The 20,175-nt window shown below is 39.7% G+C and overlaps 4 protein-coding genes, 1 long non-coding RNA gene and 2 other non-coding genes across 9 annotated transcripts; 4 read left to right on the top strand and 3 right to left on the bottom strand.

The window, feature by feature from the left end:
• The first annotated feature begins 5,824 nt into the window (after positions 1-5,824).
• Positions 5,825-5,931, top strand: LOC125590838. The gene has a single exon (XR_007326840.1). It is a non-coding gene; the product is annotated as a small nucleolar RNA R71 (small nucleolar RNA).
• A 695-nt stretch (positions 5,932-6,626) lies between these two features.
• TRNAD-GUC lies at positions 6,627-6,701 on the top strand. Its single transcript has one exon. It is a non-coding gene; the product is annotated as a tRNA-Asp (tRNA).
• A 755-nt stretch (positions 6,702-7,456) lies between these two features.
• LOC125589737 lies at positions 7,457-8,003 on the bottom strand. The gene is made up of 2 exons (XR_007325900.1): positions 7,892-8,003; positions 7,457-7,775 (listed from the first exon to the last, which is right to left on the bottom strand). It is a non-coding gene; the product is annotated as an uncharacterized LOC125589737 (long non-coding RNA).
• A 623-nt stretch (positions 8,004-8,626) lies between these two features.
• On the bottom strand, positions 8,627-10,946 carry LOC106376976 (F-box/FBD/LRR-repeat protein At3g26920). The gene is made up of 4 exons (XM_013817120.3): positions 10,612-10,946; positions 9,643-10,513; positions 9,423-9,557; positions 8,627-9,317 (listed from the first exon to the last, which is right to left on the bottom strand). The coding sequence occupies exons 1-4, from the start codon at positions 10,653-10,655 to the stop codon at positions 9,036-9,038; spliced, it is 1,332 nt and encodes a 443-aa protein (XP_013672574.2). The 5' UTR covers positions 10,656-10,946; the 3' UTR covers positions 8,627-9,035.
• Positions 10,947-12,226: 1,280 nt separating this feature from the next.
• LOC106410265 (F-box/FBD/LRR-repeat protein At3g26920) lies at positions 12,227-14,176 on the bottom strand. The gene is made up of 4 exons (XM_022706198.2): positions 13,948-14,176; positions 13,014-13,863; positions 12,805-12,933; positions 12,227-12,706 (listed from the first exon to the last, which is right to left on the bottom strand). Exons 1-4 carry the CDS (start codon positions 13,962-13,964, stop codon positions 12,461-12,463), a joined length of 1,242 nt encoding a protein of 413 aa, XP_022561919.2. The 5' UTR covers positions 13,965-14,176; the 3' UTR covers positions 12,227-12,460.
• A 286-nt stretch (positions 14,177-14,462) lies between these two features.
• BNAC07G24000D (uncharacterized protein At2g33490) lies at positions 14,463-17,800 on the top strand. 3 transcript variants are annotated; one of them, XM_022706197.2, is made up of 11 exons: positions 14,463-14,833; positions 15,090-15,162; positions 15,249-15,320; positions 15,400-15,461; positions 15,555-15,618; positions 15,716-15,744; positions 15,832-16,033; positions 16,145-16,390; positions 16,462-16,515; positions 16,605-17,433; positions 17,580-17,800. In XM_022706197.2, the coding sequence occupies exons 2-11, from the start codon at positions 15,160-15,162 to the stop codon at positions 17,603-17,605; spliced, it is 1,587 nt and encodes a 528-aa protein (XP_022561918.2). In that variant the 5' UTR covers positions 14,463-14,833; positions 15,090-15,159; the 3' UTR covers positions 17,606-17,800. The 3 variants fall into 3 exon arrangements, with proteins under 3 accessions (XP_022561918.2, XP_013706208.2, XP_013706209.2); XM_013850754.3 differs by having other exon boundaries at positions 15,550-15,618; XM_013850755.3 differs by having other exon boundaries at positions 14,465-14,833; positions 15,550-15,618; positions 17,561-17,800.
• Positions 17,801-17,866: 66 nt separating this feature from the next.
• LOC106410266 (probable inactive shikimate kinase like 1, chloroplastic) lies at positions 17,867-20,168 on the top strand. The gene is made up of 10 exons (XM_013850759.3): positions 17,867-18,191; positions 18,408-18,448; positions 18,533-18,587; positions 18,674-18,746; positions 19,053-19,140; positions 19,256-19,338; positions 19,469-19,565; positions 19,654-19,732; positions 19,816-19,880; positions 19,975-20,168. Exons 1-10 carry the CDS (start codon positions 17,996-17,998, stop codon positions 20,041-20,043), a joined length of 846 nt encoding a protein of 281 aa, XP_013706213.2. The 5' UTR covers positions 17,867-17,995; the 3' UTR covers positions 20,044-20,168.
• The last annotated feature ends 7 nt before the right edge of the window (positions 20,169-20,175 follow it).

Raw genomic sequence — 20,175 nt, 5'->3', positions numbered from 1 at the left:
CGGTACAGACTGCTAGGCTCAGCACAAAGGGCAATTTCCGAAAGACGGATAGGTCTCATCCTGCGAATCGAGAGATAACCCAGCAGTGGGATATACATGATGATGATTTCTACGAGCAGATGAGGGGAGTGGAAATATGTCCGTCGCGCTTCGCTCACAGAGACACTACAGATGCATTGGGGATAACCGAGGATATTGAAGCCTTGTTCGAGAAGATTGGCCTGGGGTACATCTTCGATCTCCACTGTGATTGCTATGCTGATTTGACCAGGCAGTTCCTCGCATCAGCCCGCCTCTACCATCCTGACGAGGACAACCCGGTAGCTGATAAGGCAATGTTCTCCTTCATTGTGAACAGGCAGTTCCACTCCATGACCATCTTTCAGCTGTGCGACGTCTTTGGGTTCGGGAAAGGACGTCAATCTTGTGTTCCTGACTTCCCGGAACACAATGATTTCTGGAAATTCATCGCTTCAGGAAACTTCATCTCTCGAGAGGCCAAGCAAGCTAGAATTCGTAGCCCTGTTCTGCGATATGCAGTGAGAGTGATCAGCAGTGTTATCTATGGGAAGACAGAACCCGCTGCAGTGACAAAAGATGAGCTAGCTCTTCTGTTCATCGGGGCTGGACACCTATGGCCTCAGGGCGCAGACATTACCTATGTTAGCGGGAAGGACATAAACATAGGAGCTGTGATCGCGGAGAAGCTTGCGTACTTCAAAGTTTCAGACACGAAGAGATGTGGGTTTGGAGCGGTTATCACACAGATCTTAAGGCAATGTGGAGTGTTTCTTCCACCTATTGACAGAGTGGTGGATAAGAAGGGGATGCATCAGAACTTTTTCGACATGAGAGCACTCATTAGCAGCCACTACCTCACCGGCCCTTGGCGAGGTAGCATCGACAAGTCAGCCCCTCATATCTACCAGTTCCAGGACCCACAAGGGAGAGAGCAATTTGTCAAACTACCCGATACCGCCATCACCGAGCTGACTGATCCAGGTGCCCTCATATTTCTACCACCGCCTGCATCTCTCTGCACCAGACCCGCGACACTGAAGAAGAAAGGAGTCGCATCATCATCGACACACCAGCAGGCACCACATGATGATATAGAGGAGGAACCGGAAGATGAGGAAAGTCTTTTCCCCACGGATTTCACTCCGTATATGCTGCCACCAGCACCTCCCGCTACTGCATCCGCTGCTGAGATCAACGCTTGGTCCATCAAGAGCCATCAAACCAACAACTACATACTGCTGAAGATGTGGAAGGGAATCTGCAACATTAAGAAGGGATGCGCATCACAGCCAGCTGTTTCTGGAGATAGCGATGACGACTCAGACGCTCACGACACCGCTGCTGGACCTGAGGCAGCGGAGGACTCTGATGATGATGGAGCATTGGAGAGGCGCTCGAAGAGGCGCACTGACCGCAACGCCTGATCGGTAATCTCTCTTGGAATTATTTTCACACTGAGACGGTGTGAAGTAAGTCTGGGGGAGGATGCTACTTATGTACCATATTGCTATTATTTCTTTTATTTTCTTACTTTATCGGATTTGATTGTTTTAAAAAAAAAACTCTAAAAACTCTCTACGTATTTTTATCAGACCCTGTGATGATTATTAGACTATTTCCTTGTGTGTTGTGCATTACATTTCATATTGACCATTTTTTCAGGACTGTTAGCGCAGACAAACCGAGGAACCACTTGACCAAACAACCTCTCCTTAAATCTTTTATCAAGTCTCGGTGAATTGTAATCGACTCAACTATTTTTGACCATTAACGAATTTAATTTCTTTTGACCAGGAATCAACATCAGGAAACGGTACACCATATACACATTCAGGATTTTCTTTACCACATTTTACCACTCTTTAATAATCCTGAATGGCCAGACTCATCAATAGTTTGGTACCACACCTACACCTTACCCTTTTATTTCATCTCCATGAATTCTTACACGCTGATTATATGTGCATACATGTGCAAAAACAATGGAGAGATTAGGGTAGACATGGTTCATCCGACTGCTTAGGTAGGATCAGAACATTTAGGTGGTTAGATACAGACCTGTGTGTCTAGAGGTGTAAATAGAAAAATTGGGTGTTGTAAGTGTGTGATTGCATCGCAGTGTATATATTCGATTTCAGTTTGTATAAGTTTTCATTCTGAAACTTAAAAAAAAAAAATAATAATAATAATAAATAATAAAAAAAATGAGTTCATGTTTATATCTCATTCAGTAGATTTGATTTAGACATTTTATTTTTATTTTGTGTACCAGAGATGATGCGTTGTTTAAATTTGGGGTTAGAGTTTGAGATTTGTTGGGTTTTGATCATTTGAGACTTGAGCAGTTCGAAAACGTGGTTATCAATATACTCGGTTTCTCCAGCGATTTTGCATAATGTTTTGCATTTTTTGTTATCGCTAATACCCACAAACACTTGAGCCTCACCTAATTAAACACTAAAACAACCTCCCAAACACCAAGCCCGTTATACCTGATGGAGATATCTTTGGTGGAAAGGTCACGCCCTTTTTAATGAATGTAAAGAGTTGATTACTTGAAACTGAGACTTGCAGGTCTGAAATATGGAAAGGTTTGCGCGGTCTTGGTGGGGATTTGGAACGAATGCCTTGACAGTCTCTGATTTAAGTGGTTAGCGAAATCACAAGGTAAGGTCTACTGAGGGTTAGTGAGCTCCCGAATTTTAATCTTCTTTACTTGAGGACAAGCAAAGATTCAAGTCTGGGGGAGTTGATATTCCGTGTTTTTAACGGTTTTAAACTCGTTTTGGAGAAATTAAATGGTCGGTATTAATTAATGTTTTGGTCTATTTGATGCGTTTTGGTGTTCTTAAGTGTAATATGCAGGTTACTAGATAGCTTGGAAGAAAAGAACGCATTCGGGATTTATTTAGAAGCAAGATGGACCGAACAATGGACTCTATGAGAAGTATTGATCGCACAGGATGTGAGATCGACCGATCCGGTACATGTGGATCGACCGATCCCAAGCTTTCATGCACTAGATCGACCGATCCGGTCCATGTGGATCGACCGATCCCACGCTCTACGGGCTCCACACGCACAAACGAGCTTTTCACTCCTTTTTACCCACTCCACTCAAGAATAGACAGAGGAACTCGACCTTTGGGACTCAGAAAAGACCAGGGGCGACCAAGAAGGAGATTTACAAGTTCTTGAGGGAGATTTGAGAGTTTTGTACTTGTTTTGTGTGATTTGTGAAGATTTGTAAAGGAGTTCATCTCAAAACCACTTGGAGAAGATCTTCTGAACCTTTCCTCTGTTTTAATACAATCTTATCATGTTTTCTTCATAAAATCGTGTTGTTCTTGCTTAGTTATGTGTGAGTAGTCATCTAGTTGGGTTTAGGGGTTCTCATAGGGGATTTCTTGATGTTTTGATTCATAAAACGTGTGTAGACTAAGGGATTACGTTTTGGTTCTTCATCTAATGGATTTCTTACTGCTTGAACTGAATTGATCACTTAGTTCATGATATCAGATTGTTTGATGCACCGAAAGTGATTGTTTGAACTTCCGAAAATACTTTAGATGAGCAAAGTGTCCTTAACCCTCGGAAGTTGATGTTATTGCGCTTTGTGAACATATTGAACCTGTTCTTAATGCTTGTTTAGAAATTGAAACTCAGCGGAAGTTAGTGTGGAGATTTCTATAACATAGAGAATTAGCGCTACGGAAGTAGGTTAATTCTATTATCGTGTTTGAGTTCTAGACGGTTCTTAATATATCTCTGTGTCTGCCATTAATTGTATCTTGATTAAAAAGAAGTCCCTGAGAATTCCCAATGCCCAACGTTTGTTTTAAAATAGTTTTCAAATAGTTTAAATCATCTTTTTACAGCTTGTTTATGTTTTGTGACACCTAAGAAAATTAAATAAAAACCATCAAAAATATATATATTGATTCGCTGTAGCTATTAACTTGTCTGTAACTCTACGTGTGATCATCGGTCCCTGTGGATTCGATCCCGCATTACTACTGCATACTTTACTGTGCACTTGCAGTTAGATAATCGGGTTAAAACTCGACACATCAACTTGCCCTTGAACTGTTGGCCTCCTCATTACCTCTTTGATGTCAAAATGGAGAATGTGCCCTTTACCCAGATGGAGATAAATCTTGTCTTCTTTCACATTAACAGTAGCTCCTGCTGTTGCTAGGAAAGGCTTTCCAAGGATTACAGGGTCTTGAGCTTCTTCACCCATTTCAAGCACCACAAAGTCTGTAGGGATCTCATAATTTCCAACCATCACTGGGAGGTCCTCTAAGATACCCACAGGGTACTTCACTGAACGATCAGCCAATACCAGAGAAAGTCTACACTTCTTGTACTGAGTGAAGCCGAGCTTCTTAGCAACAGATAGGGGCATCAAGCTGACACTAGCTCCCAAATCGCAGAGACATATATCAAATACCATAGGTCCAAGAGCACAAGGTAATGTGAAGCATCATGGATCTTCTAGCTTCTTTGGAATGACAAGCTCTGAATGATAGCACTGCACTCATGAGTGAGAATCACCATGCCCTCCATCTCTTTCTTCTTTGCAGCTACAGCATCTTTCAGGAACTTGCTGTATTGAGGAATCAGCATGAAAGCATCAATAATGGGCATTGTGATCTGTACTTCACTCATTTGCTTTTCAAATAGAGCTTGGTACTTCTCTAGCAGCTGCCTCTTGAATCGACCTGGGAATGGGAGCTTGGGCTCATAGGCAGGAGGAACAAAAGAACTTTCACTGGCAGGAGTGACAACTTCACCATCCTTAACTGTTTTCTTCTCTTCTCCAACCTTTCCTTTTCCTTTGGCTTCCACTATCTTCTCTAAGATCTCGTCATTGATCTTCTCATCAACAATCACCATTTCATCATCTATGTTGATGGCAACCCCCTCACTTTGTTTCTCAGCATCCTTGGTGAGAGTTCTCTAAGGTAACTCCTTACCACTCCTGAGAGTGATAGCTTTCATGGTTTCCTTTGGGTTTTGCTCAGATTTTCCAGGTAGAGAACCGTGTTGGCGATTTTGTTGAGTGTTCATCGCAGCAAACTGGTTCTCCAAAGCTCTGAACTTGTTGTTGAGCTCATTGTAGCTCCCATCAATCTTTGAGTGAAGGTTCTTCAACTCATAGCCAACATGCTTCTCACTTCTTGTTTGAGACTCCAGGATTTGTTTCAGTAGAGCTTCAGTGGTGTTGACCTGAGGAGTTGAGGTAGAGGGATTAGATTGCTGTTGGGAAGAATGGTTGCCCTTGTTGTTGAAACCAGGAGGAGGGTTTTGCTGAGGTTGATAGCTGCCTTACTGATTATTCCGAGGCTGATAACCACTCTGTTGGTTGTTGGAATAGGATTTCTGTTGGTAGTTGTTGTACTGAAAGTTGAGCTCTTTCTTGTACCAGCTACCATTGTTGTTGATGAAACACAACTCTTCCTGACCTTCCAAACCCTCAACTTCATGGAAAACAACTGGTGTCTCTTGGCTGGGGTTGCCAACAAAGTGCAGCTGCTCTTGGGTAGCTTTGTCAGCAATGAGGATGTCTATCTTATCTTGTAGGGCCTTCAACTCCTTCCTTGTCTGCTTATCATCTGTTCTACTACCTCTGTCGTGGTCTCCACTGTAGACTGCATCACTTTTAACCATGTTGTCAACCAGCTCCTCTGTATCCTCCTCAGTTCTCCCCAAGAAGAACCCATTACTAGCTGTATCCAGTCTGGCCCTGTACTTAGGAAGAGCTCCACGGTAGAATGTGCTCAGCAAACTCTCCTTAGAGAAACCATGGTGTGGGCATCGAGCTTGGAAGCCCTTGAATCTCTCCCAGGCTTCACTGAATCCTTCCAAGCCCTTCTGTTGAAAGCTGGAAATCTCATTTCTCAGCTTAGCAGTTCTTGAAGTAGAGAAGAAATTCTCCAAGAATGCTCTCTTGCAATCATCCCAAGTGGTGATAGAGTTACTGGGTAGAGACTTCTCCCACTGACGTGCCTTATCCCCCAAAGAGAAAGGGAATAGCTTGAGCTTTAAGGCATCTTCGGACACACCATTGGTTTTTGACAACCCACAGTAGCTGTCGAACCTGTCCAAGTGATCAAATGGATCCTCTAGAGCCAAACCATGATACTTGTTGTTCTCGATCACGTTGAGGAGTCCTGATTTGATCTCAAAGTTGTTGGCTGCCACAGCGGGTGCTCGGATTCCCAATCTATGACCATGAATGTTGGGGCGATCGTAAGTGCCAATGGGAATGGGTCGAGCTGCTCGCTGTTGGTTAGCTGGAGCATTGTTATTAGCGCCATTGAAGCCTGCATCATGCTGATGAACGTCTCCCATATCAGTGTTCAGTCTTTGCAGTTGAGCCTGTTGCTCTTCTTCTCTTTTCTTTCTAGCACACTCTCTCTCTAAAGCTCTGATGTCTGCAGCTCGTGGAACTAGGTTTGATGGACCGTTGCTCCGCAAGTTCATAAACCTGTAGAATAAGAGGAGGTGAAAAAGAGTCAGTAACAAAATAAAATAAAAATGACTTAGTCTCAAGCAATTGACTAAATCTCAATGTTTAAATCTACTCAGAATTTGGCAACGGCGTTGTAGTATAGTGGTAAGTATTCCCGCCTGTCATGCGGGTGACCCGGGTTCGATCCCCGGCAACGGAACCAATTTGATGTTAGGAGTTTTCAAGGCTCCTAAGACAAATGTTGTAGTATAAATGATTGTCGAACAAGTTCTGAGAGATATGAAAGCACCGAGAATGCAAGTAATCACTTAATCTAAGTGCAACTAATGGTTTTTAAAAGGGTTTTTAAACTATAACTAACTAAAAGGAATAACTAAATGATACTTTCTTAACTATGGGAAAAGAGAATTCATGGATATAAGTATTAGACCTCGGGTGATCAAGTTTCGAACTAAGGATGGCAAACGATCAATCAAACTATCAACCTTAAGCTTAGACACAATCCTAAACAAACTCTATGTCTAGATGAATGTTCATTTACTAACACAATCCAAGCATCAAATGTCTTTGGTTGAATAATATGAAAGTAATCATAACTAGCAAGTCCAATGGCTATCTTAGCACCTCTAACAACAAATGTCTTTGGCAAAGTATGCTAAAAGCTAGGAAGAATTATCTCGGGCATTTCCTCGAACACTTTTCGGGTGAGAAATGCCTAAGGATCAACAACTGAGTAACCAACTCAGAAGATGCATTAGGTTCACTCTGCTAGCAAGGAAATACGAATGATCTACACTAAAACATCCTAGCTCTAACCCAATCACCCTTAATCTCCCTAACCCATGAATTCAAAGGGGGATTACTCACTAATCTCCATGATTCCTCTTGAACCTATTTTGGATTTCAGATTAATCATGTAGAGAAACACAAAAAATAGATATAAGAACACAGAATTTCAATAACAAAAACTGATCAATTGATTCAAGAGATGACTTTCCAAAGGTTTTTTGGTGGTTTTTCTTAAGAACAAAGATGATCTGCCTCCCGGTGGCTTACAGAGTATTAAAGCATAGGTTTAGAAAATAAAAACGTGCATCATGAAATGACCAAAAGGCCCTTGAGAAATCATAAGTTCGAGCAGAAATAAGATGCGGAGCGACCTCCGCTCGTCGCTCCGAGTAGTCGCTCCATGCTTCGGGAGCGACCTCGCTGTGTCGCTGCGAGAGGTCGCTCCGGAATCGTTCTCGCGTTTCCGAGTGATGAAAACGCGAGCGACCTCCGCTCGTCGCTCCGAGTAGTCGCTCCATGCTTCGGGAGCGACCTCGCTGTGTCGCTGCGAGAGGTCGCTCCGGACTCGTTCTCGCATCTCCGGGTGATCAAAACGCGAGCGACTCTTCCCTGTCGCTCTGGTAAGGTCGCTCTGATAGGGAGATCAGAGCGACTTGACGGTGTCGCTCCGGACTGGTCGCTCCGGTAAGGTGCTCGCCCAATGATCACTTTAAACACTTGTTTTGGACTCCAATTGCACCCAAATGTCTCCAAGAACTCCATGTCGTACTCCAATACCTGATAAGGACTTATGTATGCAAAATGCAACCTAAACATGGCTAAATCCTAATCTATATGATCAAAATGCACATGGGTGAATGGATAAAACATTAGAAATATGCAAGATATCAATATCAAGCTTTTGAGAAGAAGCTTCACCAACTCAGAAATTGTTCATGTTTCGAGGACAAACAATAAAATGGCGGATCGCTTGGCACGCAGTGCTCGGATACAACCGCAGTTCGTCATACACATGGATGCAGAGTTGCCACTATGGTTTACTGAGTCTATATGAGTTTGTAAATGTTTTTGCTATAAAAAAAACTCTTTAACTTTTAAAAATCCTAAGTCTAGATTAATTCATCGTAGAAATATAAATGTATATTTATCCTTTTAATAGAACATTTTGGTCATTTTAATCTATATATTTGTGATAAAAATATTTTTTAGAGGTACCCTAGAAAATTTTTCAAATCTATATCATAAATTTAGATTAATTACAGGTATGTATATGTTTAAATCTATTTTGTCATTTTTTTTTCTTTTTTACTATTTTGTGATAAGTTTTTCTAAACCACTAGAAAGTATTTAATAAATCTTAGATTAATTACATGTATGTATATGTTTAAATTGTCATAATTCTTTTTGTGTGTCATCTAAGTTATTTACACCGCTAATAACTAAATTTTTAAATCAGACATCTTTGTTCAGAAATTTTGAAGGCCACTCTGTTTATCACCATACTTAACAAACATAATACATGTTCTATCAATTCCCATTCATCAAATCGTTTTCTGAAGCTATTCTTTCAAATGCAAGAAGCTACTGCTAAATAAAAACGAATCATAAAACTAAAAGCTGAAACTAAAAGTTAACAAAACCTAAGTTCATAACGGTTAAACATAGCGTCGTACCATAACTCAACATCTGAAAACCCTTATAGATTGAGTAACGTAGTACGTTTGTAGGACTCCGATGTGACATCAGTTTATTTGAAAACAAGCTTGCATGAGTTCGAAGCCCATACCACACTCTCCAGTTCCTTTAACCTCTCGAGTCTCTTCTCCAGGTGAATGTCTAATCTGGAGAAAGTTGCCGTTTCCAAACGACTTGCATTCCTTAGGATGTATTGAGCAACCTTTCTCTCATCTTCTACTTCCCCGTTGTAGTGATTCCAGACTAAAGTCTCGATACGGTTCACCAGACATTCAGGAACATATTTCGGCTGACTCCATTTCTTATGGGGGTGATCTCGCTTCCTAAACCATTCCTAAACCCAACGAGGAAGAGACACAGTGTGTATATATCATTAAAACCCCGAAACTGATCAGTATGAAATTTTTACGAAAGGTGGAACCTCGTAAATAATGCTTACACCAATGAGCTTGAGGACTTGCAAATTAGGAGAACTATGGAGCATGAGAATCAATAGATTCCACCTCTCTGGTGCATATATATGTAGCTCCAAATACACCAGCTGCTTGAAGATTATATCAGTGGGAAACTTAGTCTACACATAGAAGAGGCAGTGTTTTAGTACACAAACAATTAAACGATAACAAGAAACTCAAATGAAATTGCAAAATAATCATTACTAGGTCCAGTGGTGATAAAATATCCAAAGAAAGGCGTTTGACTGAAGTGAGAGATCCATGAATGTTCGCATAGATTACATCACACACATCAGTAATATGTGCCTCCACCAGCTCAGGCATATTCTCAATCAGAAGAGAAGATTCCTCATCTATTAACCCTTTAAGGTTCAGATATTTCAAAGAAGGAGCATTTATCACATAGGACGAAAAATACGCATATTCCTCATCGGCAGCAACAAGTGTTAGACACTGCAAGGATGGCACATCAATAGTGAAATTTTCCACATCAGGATGCAAATACATCATAACCTCCAGATTTTCAAGACTAGAACAGCCAGATAAAAGGTTAACAACAGATCCAGCGTCATTGTAGCTCACTGCGTTAAGGCGTAGAGTTCTAAGGGCCTTGAGACAAACCGGAAATGGGACGTCTACAAGTACATTGTGACCGAGTTTCAAGGTCTCTAGTGTTCCAGTCCCACAGTTGTACAAGCTTGTAGGAAAGCTATACGGCTCATCAGAAGAGTAAACTTCGAGTTCCAACTCACGCACATGGCGTCCAAACGCTATCCCCAGCAGTACTCCGACATCAATAGTGGAATCATTTTTTAAAATCATTTTGAGATGCAAACTCTGAAGAACAGGAGCCTGATGTGAAAGCAAACACCTACAGACATTATCTGAAAATCTCACGAGACCTTTGGTGCCATGGTAACAAAACCTGAGATTCGGCGTCATCTTACAAAGAAACCGCCATCGTTTCGACAAGACACTAGTGGCTACGGCATCTTTTGTCGGAATTAAAGACAAGATCTGTAGAAGCAGAGCGTCCGGCAGCTCACTGATCCTGTCTCCATTACTCAAAGTATGACTAGGCAAAATTCAAACAACAAAAGGAGTCACGAGTTGGTTCGGAGCTTAAGGATTAGGAAAAACTACAGAACGTCTTATACAAAGAAGAAACTTTACCATCGTTTCGTCGCCGAGTAGCTAGAGAAAAGCTCGGCTGACATTAGGGTTTCAAAAGCGGAGACGGAGGCAGAATTTGTCTAAGATGATTCATTGGCGTGTTTTATAAGTTAAAACCAGTACTAAACAAAATTGAAAATCCTTCGGTTCGGTCTTGTATTTCGATAAACCGTGACTATTCATGTAACCCGGTTTTTGAGTTTACTTAACTCTTTGGAGTTTACATATTTAATAGAAGATATACCCTCTAATATAGCAATAATAAAACAACATTTTTTTCAAAAAATAGCATACAAGAGATTTTTTTTTTAAAAAAAATAACACTTACTATAAATTAACATAATTTTTATATTTTAATTAAGGTTTAGTGACAGACCGTTTAATGACTAGAATTTGTTGACAAAAAAAGTGACTAAAGTTTAGAGTTTAATATTTTAAGAGTTGGAATTAGAGTAAAGTTTAGGATTTGTAGTAATTTAATTATTTTATCAATTAATAAATACTCTAGGGTTTTTTTAATGATAAAATTTTATAATGTGCTATTTTGTAGATTTGTTCTATTTAATATCTAATCTTATTAAATTATTTGGATGACTCGCAAGAAACAATTAATATTACTTGTCAAAATAAGACAATTAATAATTTGGCTTTAATCTTACTCCTTCATCTAATTTCAGAGATAAAAAATTCATGGCTAGTTTCACTGATATAAATTATGAATTTGGTTTTAGTGGAAGTAGATGTTGATTCTTGACATTTGCAAGATATTCTTTTGAGATTTGAGTATAAAAAAATTATGCTCTTCAATTTCATACAGTGTTTTCATATCCGGCCCGAATACACGATTATAAACTTATGATTCGTATATAGTTCACTTTAGATTTAATGGAAGACTAGTTACTTAAAAATCCGATAAAACTCAATTAAAACTCAACCCTCCCCCAATTAACATGTAACCTCATATAAATTGACCTGGTTGAAATACTCAAAAGTCTAATAATATTTTAAAATTTATTTAATTAAATTTATCATATATTTTTTAATATTGCTTAAAATAAACTAAACTATTTGTTCGCGTTTTTCTAAATTTTGATGAAATTTTGGCTGTCTTTTGAAGAAAATAGTAATATAGAAAATTTATTGACATGCCATTATTAATTTATTTTCATTGTTGTTAATCTATTACAAATTTTAGATTTGAACATTAGTTTAAAAGTTATATTATATTATTATTTATTATCTTAATGTTTACCCAAAATTTTAATTTGGTATTAAAAATTAATCAAATAATTTTTATTTATGGTGATTTAAATTGAAACTAAAGTTAAAAATAATTTTATTTTGTAAATAAAACAAGAATTTTTGATATTATTTATTTTTCAATGGTTAATAATATTATTAATCTACTGACTCAGATTTAAAAATTGGTTCCGCTGATTTGATATCAATATCTTGAAAACCGGTTAACAAATATGTTTTTCAAGTCATCCTCTCAACTAAATGTCAAAATCAGACATCTTGGGTTATAAATTTTGAAGGCCTCTCTGTTTTCCACCATACCTGTAAACATAATACATGTTCTGCCATTCTGAACATGCGACTAGATATAAACAAATCACAAAACAAAAGAAAAATTGAATCACCTTAGGTCCTTAACAGTACTTACTAAACTTCATAGTTCTTAAACGGTTAAACATAGAGCCATACTATAAAGTCAACATCTGAAAAATAATACAAAACCCTTATAGAGCGAGTAATGTAGTACGCTTGTAGGACTCCCACGTGACATCAGTTTACGTAAACACAAGCTGGCATGAGTTGGAAGCCTTGACCACACTCTCCAGTTCCTTTAACCTCTCGAGTCTCTTTTCCGTATGAAGAATGTCTGTTCTGGAGAAGGTTGCCGTTTCCAAGCAAGTGTTTCCAAACGACTTGCATTGCTTAGCATGTATTGGGCCACCTCTCTATCATCTTCTATATCCCCTTCGTAATTTTCCCAAACTAATGTCTCCAGACGGTTCACCAAACATTCAGCAACATATTTCGGTTGACTCCATCTGTTATAGGTGAGACGATCTAGGATCCTAAACCATTCCTAAACACAACAAGAGAGAGACACTACATCTTTAAAAACCTGAAACTGATCAGTTGGAAAATATTACGAGAGATGGAAACCTTGTAAATAATGCTTACACTAATGAGCTTGAGGACTTGCAAATTAGGAGAGCTATGGAGCATTAGCATCAACAGATTCCACCACTCTGGTTCATATGTATGTATCTCCAAACACACCAGCTGGTTGAAGATTCTATTAAACTTAGTCTACACATACATGAGGCAGTAATTTAGTACACAAACAATTTAATAACAACAAGAAACTCAAAAAAAAAAAAAAACATTACCAGCTTCAAGGGTGATGCAATCTTCAAAGAAAGGCGTTTGACTGAAGTTAGAGATCCATGAATGTTCTCATAGACTACACTAGACACATCAGTAATATGTGCCTCCACCACCTCAGGTGTATTCTCAATCAGACAAGAGTCCTCATCTATTAACCCTTTAAGGTTCAGATGTTTTAAATGAGGAGCATTAATCACAAATACTGAAAAATCTTCACTGTCAGAAATAAGTGTTAGATTCTGCAGGGATGGCACATGGATAGTGAAAGTCCCTAGATGAGGATGCGAAAACATCATAACCTCCAGATTTTCAAGAACAGAGCAGCCAGATAAAAGGTTAACAACAGATCCATCATCCTTGTAGCTCACATCAAAAAGGCTAAGAGTACGAAGGGCCTTGAGACAAACCGGAAACGGGACGTCTAAAAGGACACGAGAACCAAGCTTCAAGGTCTCAAGTGTCCTACAGTTGTATAAGCTTGTAGGAAACCTATACGGCTCCCAAGAGTAAACTTGGAGCTCCAACTCACGCACATGAAGTCCAAACGCAACCCCCAGAAGTACTCCAATATCCATAGTGGAACCCCTTTCAGAATTCACTTCGAGATGCAAACTCTGAAGAACCGGAGCCTGATGTGAGAGCAAAAACCTGCAGACGTTATCTGAAAACCTCTCTAGATCATCTGTGCGTTCGTACCAAAACCTGAGCCTCGGCATCATCTTACACAGATAGCGCCATCGTTTGGACAACACACTAGTGGCTACGGCATCTTTTGTCGGAACAAAAGACAGTATCTGCAGAAGCAGAGCATCCGACAGCTCACTGATCCTGTCTCTATTTCTCAAAAATGAACTAGGAAAAATCCAAACAACAAAAGGAATCACGAGTTTATTCGGACCTTACATTTTAAGAAACCATAGAAGTAAGAAAACATACCGTCGTTTCAAATCCATTGGCAGAGAAAAGTTGAGCGTTATACCGCCAACATTAGGGTTTTCAAAAGCGGAGACGGAGACGGAGACGGAGACGGAGACGGTGAGGATTATGATAATCCCACTAGTGTTTTTAATAAGTAAACCAGTACAAAACCGGATAACAATTGAAACATCGTTCGGTTCGGTTTTGTATCACGAAAAACCGTGACTATTTCATGTAGGCCGGCTAGAACCGGTTTTTTTTGGTAGTATTTAATAGATCTAAATCGTACTATTAAATACCTTGTCTGATTCAAAAGAAACAGTTAATCAAACTTGTCAAAATAAGACAAGAGGTGTTTGACCATCGACTGGCGGTCAAACCCAAATAATGAGAATCGCTTTCTTTCCCTGTCATCCATCTTTGACTTTTGACTCTTCTATCCGTTACGATATCGCCACGTGTCGTTTCGTTCCCCTCGTATAATTTCACCACGAGAGATATGCGCCGTTGGATCGTTCTTGCTTCCGTCTCCGTCTCTCTTCTCTGCTTTTTTTTTTTCTTTTCGATCTGTTGTTTTTTGACCAAAACCTTTTTGTTTGTTTGTTTGTTTGTTAATCTTTCTCTCTGCTGCCTTCCTTGAATGTGGTTGAACACATCCGTACGATACTTGAATCTCACTCTTTCTCCGAGTCGTTTCACTGAGATTTCGATCCCGAGGAAGAACAGTCTGCGAATTCTCAGAGTTATTTTGATAAATTAGGGTTGATTTTTCAAGTGTGGGGTGATTACGATGAAAGCTTCGATTGGGAGGTTCAGGAAACTAACGTCGCATAAGGTCGACGCAAAGGAGAAAGGAGAGCTCGTCGCTACGGCACTTGTTGACGAACTCGCTCGAGCTGGCAAGGTAAATTTCAAAAAACCTCGCGAATTTTAATGTGGTTTCGAGGAATCGTGGAGAGATTTTACTAGGGTTTATGCGGCTGATAGTTAATTTGGAAGGAAAACAAATTCCTTGTTTGATCGAGTGAAGACTAAATTTAGAAACTTTTTTTTTTTTCTCTGGTTTGGGAGTGAAGAACAAATTTAGAAACTTTCGAATTGGTAGCAAACCCTAGTGTAACACTAGTTAAGCTCAGATACACTAACTTGTGATGTCTCAGGATATGCAAGACATGAGAGACTGCTACGATAGACTACTCGCTGCTGCTGCTGTAACGGCAAACAGTGCTTATGGTAAAACAAACATCCAATTTCATATATATATATTTTTTTATGAACAGAAAAAAAATGGTCTTACACTTCTTAATGCAATTTTTTAGAGTTCTCTGAGTCATTGGGAGAGATGGGTAATTGTTTGGAGCAAATTGCGCCTCATAACGACGAAGAAAGCAGTAAGCGCTTAATATTTTGTCCTATTGTACAACTTTTACTTCCCTATTGTGTATTGCAACATTGGTTTTTCTTCTGTAGGTAGAATCTTGTTTATGTTGGGTAAAGTTCAGTTTGATCTCCAGAAACTTCTTGACACATATGTAAGCTGTTCATTGTAATCACCAACTCTGTAATTTTTACCCTGGTGAAATCTTACATTTGTTTTTGTTTTTTGTTTTTACTCTTCAGCGTAGTCATATATTCAAGACGATTACGTCCCCATCAGAATCACTTCTCAATGACCTCAGAACTGTTGAGGTATAACCATAGTTTTCTACTTCTTGTTTTCAAGGAACGCTTTACTTGTTTGAGTTGTTTCTCTTATCCCTTTCTTTTTTTTTTTTTAAATGAGCAGGATATGAAGCAACAATGTAACGAGAAGAGGTTTGGTTTTTTTTCACTAGTGAAGTTTTCATTTTGCAGTGTGATAAGTTGTGCGTTGAACATTTTCTATGCTTTTAAACTACTCAGAAATGTGTTTGAGATGGCGCTTGTGAAAGATAAAGGAAGGCCTAAAAGCAGTAAAGGAGAAAGACATATTCCTCCAGAGTCTCGACCTGCTTACAATGAGTTTCATGAAGAAGCAACGATGTGCATTTTTCGATTGAAATCTCTCAAGGAAGGACAAGCTCGTAGTCTCCTCACGCAAGCAGTCCGTCACCACACTGCTCAGGTAAAGATCAAACTAAATTACTTATTTATATTGCATTTTACATGGAAGTTTGATCTTCTTCTACTTCTTATGTGTTCTTAACTTTTTTTCTTCTGATGATGATTCTTTTAGATGCGTCTGTTTTACACTGGAATGAAATCGCTGGATGCAGTAGAGCGTCACGTAAGAGTTTCTGCAGAGAGACAACACATTGACTGTGATCTCTCTGTTCATGAGAAGGAAGTGGAAGGTAGTAGTGAGGATGATGATGATGATGGCCAATACATTAACAGAGAAGAAGAACTCAGTTTTGCGTACAAAGAAAATGAGCAGAGGGTAGAAGCTGCTTCTATTTCTCCAACATGGGGTTCAGTGAAGGTAAGTCGAATTAAAAATGACAAGAAACATGACTCTGCGGAATGATCTTATGCTCTCTTGTTTCTCTCTAGATGGACGATACAGACCACTCGTGTCCTCGTCCTTCTGTAACAAGAACATCAGCGGTGTGTCTTTTCCTATGATCTCCATAACCATTTGACATTTTTTGTAACCAAATTTGCTTCAACTGCGATAGTTTCATTGGTCATTCTAGGTAAATGCTGATCATAGAGAAGAGTACCCTCACAGGATGACCAGCTATTCAGCTCCGTTGTTCCCGGAAAAGAAAACAAAGACGAATCCATCTTCCAATGCTTACGTGTTACCAACCCCAGGCGATTCGCGGTACTCAAACCCGGCTTTAAACCCGAGACCAGCAAACCACAGCGTCGGAAACATATGGCATTCATCTCCGTTAGAACCGATTAAAAGCGGGAAAGACGCTGAAAACAACAGCATCTACGTCCGCCTCCCTCGCCCTTCTACAACAGACAAGCATCCTCATCAACAGCAAGCAGCTGTAAGATATGCATTTTCCGGACCAATCAAACCCTCATCATCAAAACCTGTCACCACCACAACCACAGACACGTTTCGTCCTCTGCCGACTCCTCCTGTACACCAGTCTCATTCTCCGAGAGCCTCCCCTACAGCTTCACCTCCTCCTGCGTCTTCTTCTTCCCCGAGGTATAACGAGCTTCACGAGCTTCCGAGACCACCGGGCCACTTTCCACCACCGCCAAGACGAGCCAAATCCCCTGTTCTGGTTGGTCACTCGGCGCCTCTAACCGGATGGAACCAAGAAAGAAAAAACACCGTTACTCTCGCTCCTCCGTCCACCACCAACATTGTGGCATCGCCACTGCCTGTTCCTCCACTGGTCGTTCCTCGAAGCTACTCTATACCTTCAAATAACCATAGAGCCGTTGCTCAACGAGCGGTCGGACGGAACGAAGACGGAGTAGCATCCCCACCGTTAACACCAATGACCCTGTCTCGGCCGCTTGAGTCCACGGGAGTTGCTCAGACCAGTCCAATCAGAGGTAAAACACAACAAAAAAAAAATGTTTTTATCTTTTTCATTGTTTACCTAAAAGATATTTAAAATACATTTGTGAACTTTTATCATAAGTGTATTTCCTTGTTGTGGATTTATTGAAACCTCCATAGGTTATTAACTATCTTGCAGGAGTAGGAGAGCTGATAGAACGATGAAGCTACGGCGTCGCATTTGACCAAAACGAGAATTAGGAGAATCAGCATAAGTGAATATACTACTAGTCAGTATATATGTATAATTCTTTAGTTGGTTAATTTCGTATTCTCTAATTTTTTTTGCCCTCACTTCTCCATTGTAAATCTGAAGCCTCTGTTCATTTTTCATCCCTTTAATATTTCTCTCTTTTTATATTACTGCGGTTTATGTCCGAGAGTTTTTAATATAATAAAAAAGAAACACAAGCGTAAACGCATACATTTATAATTATTTTAATTTAAAATCCGGAAAAAAAATGGTAGAAGAAAATTATCACGTTGAGCTGATTCGATAGACATACGTGGCGGATATCTAGAGAGAGGAGAAAAACATAGTTTCGTCGTTCGTCAATGGAGATCTCTGCTGCGTCTGCTTCTCTAACTTCCTCTGGACTCGTTCCTCGTCTTCTTCCTCCCTTGTTCCATCCTCAAGCTCGAAGTGCACCGTTGCTGTCTTCTTCTTCTTCTTCTTCTTCTGTGAAACTCATTTCTTCTCACAGACGTATAGCTCCGTCTCCGTGTCTCGCCGACCAGTCTGCTTCCACCGGTTAGTTTTTTCGAGCTCTAATTTGGTACTTTAGAGATGCGAACACTTGTTTCGAAGTGTTCGACGATATGTCTGATGCTGAACTAGTTGTGTGTTGTGTCCTGAATTTCTCTCACGATTAGTACTGTCTGCTCGAGAACTTGGTGAAACTGTACTAAATGTTTCTACCTGATTGAACCACGGGTTATCTTATCAGTTTATTGTTTTGTTGGGTAGGGGTCAATGTTGTTGATTCGGATCCCATTGATGCTGTTAAGGTGAGAGTTTTTATCACAGAACCTACTTTTTACTGATGTAATCAGCTTTGCTTCCTCTTAACCTGTTTCCGTCTAAAAACTCAGAGGAAAGCTATGGACATATCCCCTCAACTCAAAGGAGCTTCAATATTTCTGGTTGGTAAGGCCTCTCCCTGTTTTTAAAGAACTAATTGCTGACTTCGTAGGGATGAATACTTATGTGTGAGCTTTAACAATATGGTGTAGGGGTTACTAACCACATTAAAACCAACTTGGGCAAGCTTTTGGCTGAGTCATTACGATATTACTATTTTGATAGGTATGCCACTCGTGTGTTTGATAGAATCTCTTCTGCTTCTATATTGTTTTTTGGGGACTTATATAGCTCTTGAGAATGCCCGGAATATCTGACATTCTCATTACTTAGCTTATCCGATGACTAGTGTTAATCTATAAGCTTTAAGGTTTAAGCCCTCTTTGTTTGTCCTATTTACCTCCATAAGACCATAACAGAGGGTTGCCACCTTAAGTCCTTAATCATCCTTGTCCTCTTTATAAATTCACATTGAATATTTGTTAAGTCCGTTCACACTATTCCTAACCTCTTTTTACTCTTATTGTGCAGTGATAATTTGATCGCAGAGGCGGCTGGTGGAAATGCGTCCGTTCAATCTTTAAAGGAAGCCGATGAGAAATCTTTTATGGAATCAGAGGTAAATTATATCATTTGATCAAATGCATCCATTTCCGAAAGAGGATTGATCTCGACACCAATCTAAGTGCCACATAATGGTTTTTGACGATGACTCTTGTGATATGTTTCTACAGACTGAAGTGCTGAAGCAGCTATCATCTATGGGTCGGCTTGTAGTTTGCGCTGGAGATGGTGCAGTCCAGAGCTTGACAAATCTGTATGTTTTTTTATAAGAAGCCGCAGTTGTTTCTCTCCCATTTCGAACTTTTATAAAACATACACACTCTGCCTAGACTTTTAAAGTTCTCTTCTGTCTGCTTCTCGTTTGACCTTAAGTACTTGAACAGTGCGCTTCTAAGACACGGGATCTCCATATGGATCGATGTTCCTCTGGAAATCGCAGCTAAAGGAGATGCTCCCTTCAGCTCAAAACCGTCCCCTGAGGTCTTTCTTCTTTCTTTCTTTCTCTCTGACCTGCTTAAAGTTTCCGTCGGTGTTATTACAAAGAAACTGTGTTTCATGATGGAAGCAGTTGTTTGGCGCATTGAAAGCGAGTTACGAAAAATCAAGAAAGGGTTACGATACAGCAGATGCAGTTATTTCCCTTGAAAGTAAGAATCTATTCACAAGTCTCTAAATATAACCTTGATCGTTTCATTATATGAGTCATGCTACTTTTTGTTCTTTGAACCAGGAATAGCTACAAAGCTGGGATGTGAAGACTTGGAAACAGTAACTTCTGAAGAGCTTGCTTTGGAGGCAAGTCTTAATACTTTATGATTATTATTATTAAACATTTTGACTTATGGTTACAACTGTGAAAAGTTTTCTGAAAGAATATGTTGTTCTTCAGGTCCTGAAAGAAATAGAGAAGTTGACGAGAGTGAAGAAAATGATGGAAGAAGCTTCTCGGCCTTTCTAGGTTCATATTTACTATCCATGCATCGCAAAATCTGTGAAATTTTTTTCGGGTTTCTATCATGTTGTAAATGATGGACATATATTAGGCATTTTTTGCGTAAAATGTTGTTAGTGTTTCGGCGTTTATGCTATG

This window comes from Brassica napus, chromosome C7 (assembly GCF_020379485.1).
Source record: "Brassica napus cultivar Da-Ae chromosome C7, Da-Ae, whole genome shotgun sequence".
Classification (NCBI taxonomy): Eukaryota; Viridiplantae; Streptophyta; class Magnoliopsida; order Brassicales; family Brassicaceae; genus Brassica; species Brassica napus.
The sequence above is the reverse complement of the archived record's forward strand: the minus strand, read 5'-3'. Positions and strand labels throughout refer to the sequence as shown.

Excerpts from the sequence above, each read along its gene's own strand:
- LOC106376976 (XM_013817120.3), bottom strand. The coding sequence starts at position 10,655 with ATGTCAGCCGAGCTTTTCTCTAGCTACTCGGCGACGAAACGATG. Across the intron at positions 10,514-10,611 it reads TACTCGGCGACGAAACGATG|TCATACTTTGAGTAATGGAG; the intron begins GTAAAGTTTCTT and ends AATTTTGCCTAG. Across the intron at positions 9,558-9,642 it reads TTTTATCACCACTGGACCTA|ACTAAGTTTCCCACTGATAT; the intron begins GTAATGATTATT and ends TTCTATGTGTAG.
- LOC106410265 (XM_022706198.2), bottom strand. Across the intron at positions 12,934-13,013 it reads TTGCATCACCCTTGAAGCTG|ACTAAGTTTAATAGAATCTT; the intron begins GTAATGTTTTTT and ends ATGTATGTGTAG. Across the intron at positions 12,707-12,804 it reads AAGTCCTCAAGCTCATTAGT|GAATGGTTTAGGATCCTAGA; the intron begins GTAAGCATTATT and ends TGTTGTGTTTAG.
- BNAC07G24000D (XM_013850754.3), top strand. The coding sequence starts at position 14,720 with ATGAAAGCTTCGATTGGGAGGTTCAGGAAACTAACGTCGCATAAGGTC. Across the intron at positions 15,745-15,831 it reads CAACAATGTAACGAGAAGAG|AAATGTGTTTGAGATGGCGC; the intron begins GTTTGGTTTTTT and ends TAAACTACTCAG. Across the intron at positions 16,516-16,604 it reads CTGTAACAAGAACATCAGCG|GTAAATGCTGATCATAGAGA; the intron begins GTGTGTCTTTTC and ends TGGTCATTCTAG.
- LOC106410266 (XM_013850759.3), top strand. The coding sequence starts at position 17,996 with ATGGAGATCTCTGCTGCGTCTGCTTCTCTAACTTCCTCTGGACTCGTT. Across the intron at positions 18,449-18,532 it reads ATCCCATTGATGCTGTTAAG|AGGAAAGCTATGGACATATC; the intron begins GTGAGAGTTTTT and ends CTAAAAACTCAG. Across the intron at positions 19,881-19,974 it reads CTGAAGAGCTTGCTTTGGAG|GTCCTGAAAGAAATAGAGAA; the intron begins GCAAGTCTTAAT and ends GTTGTTCTTCAG.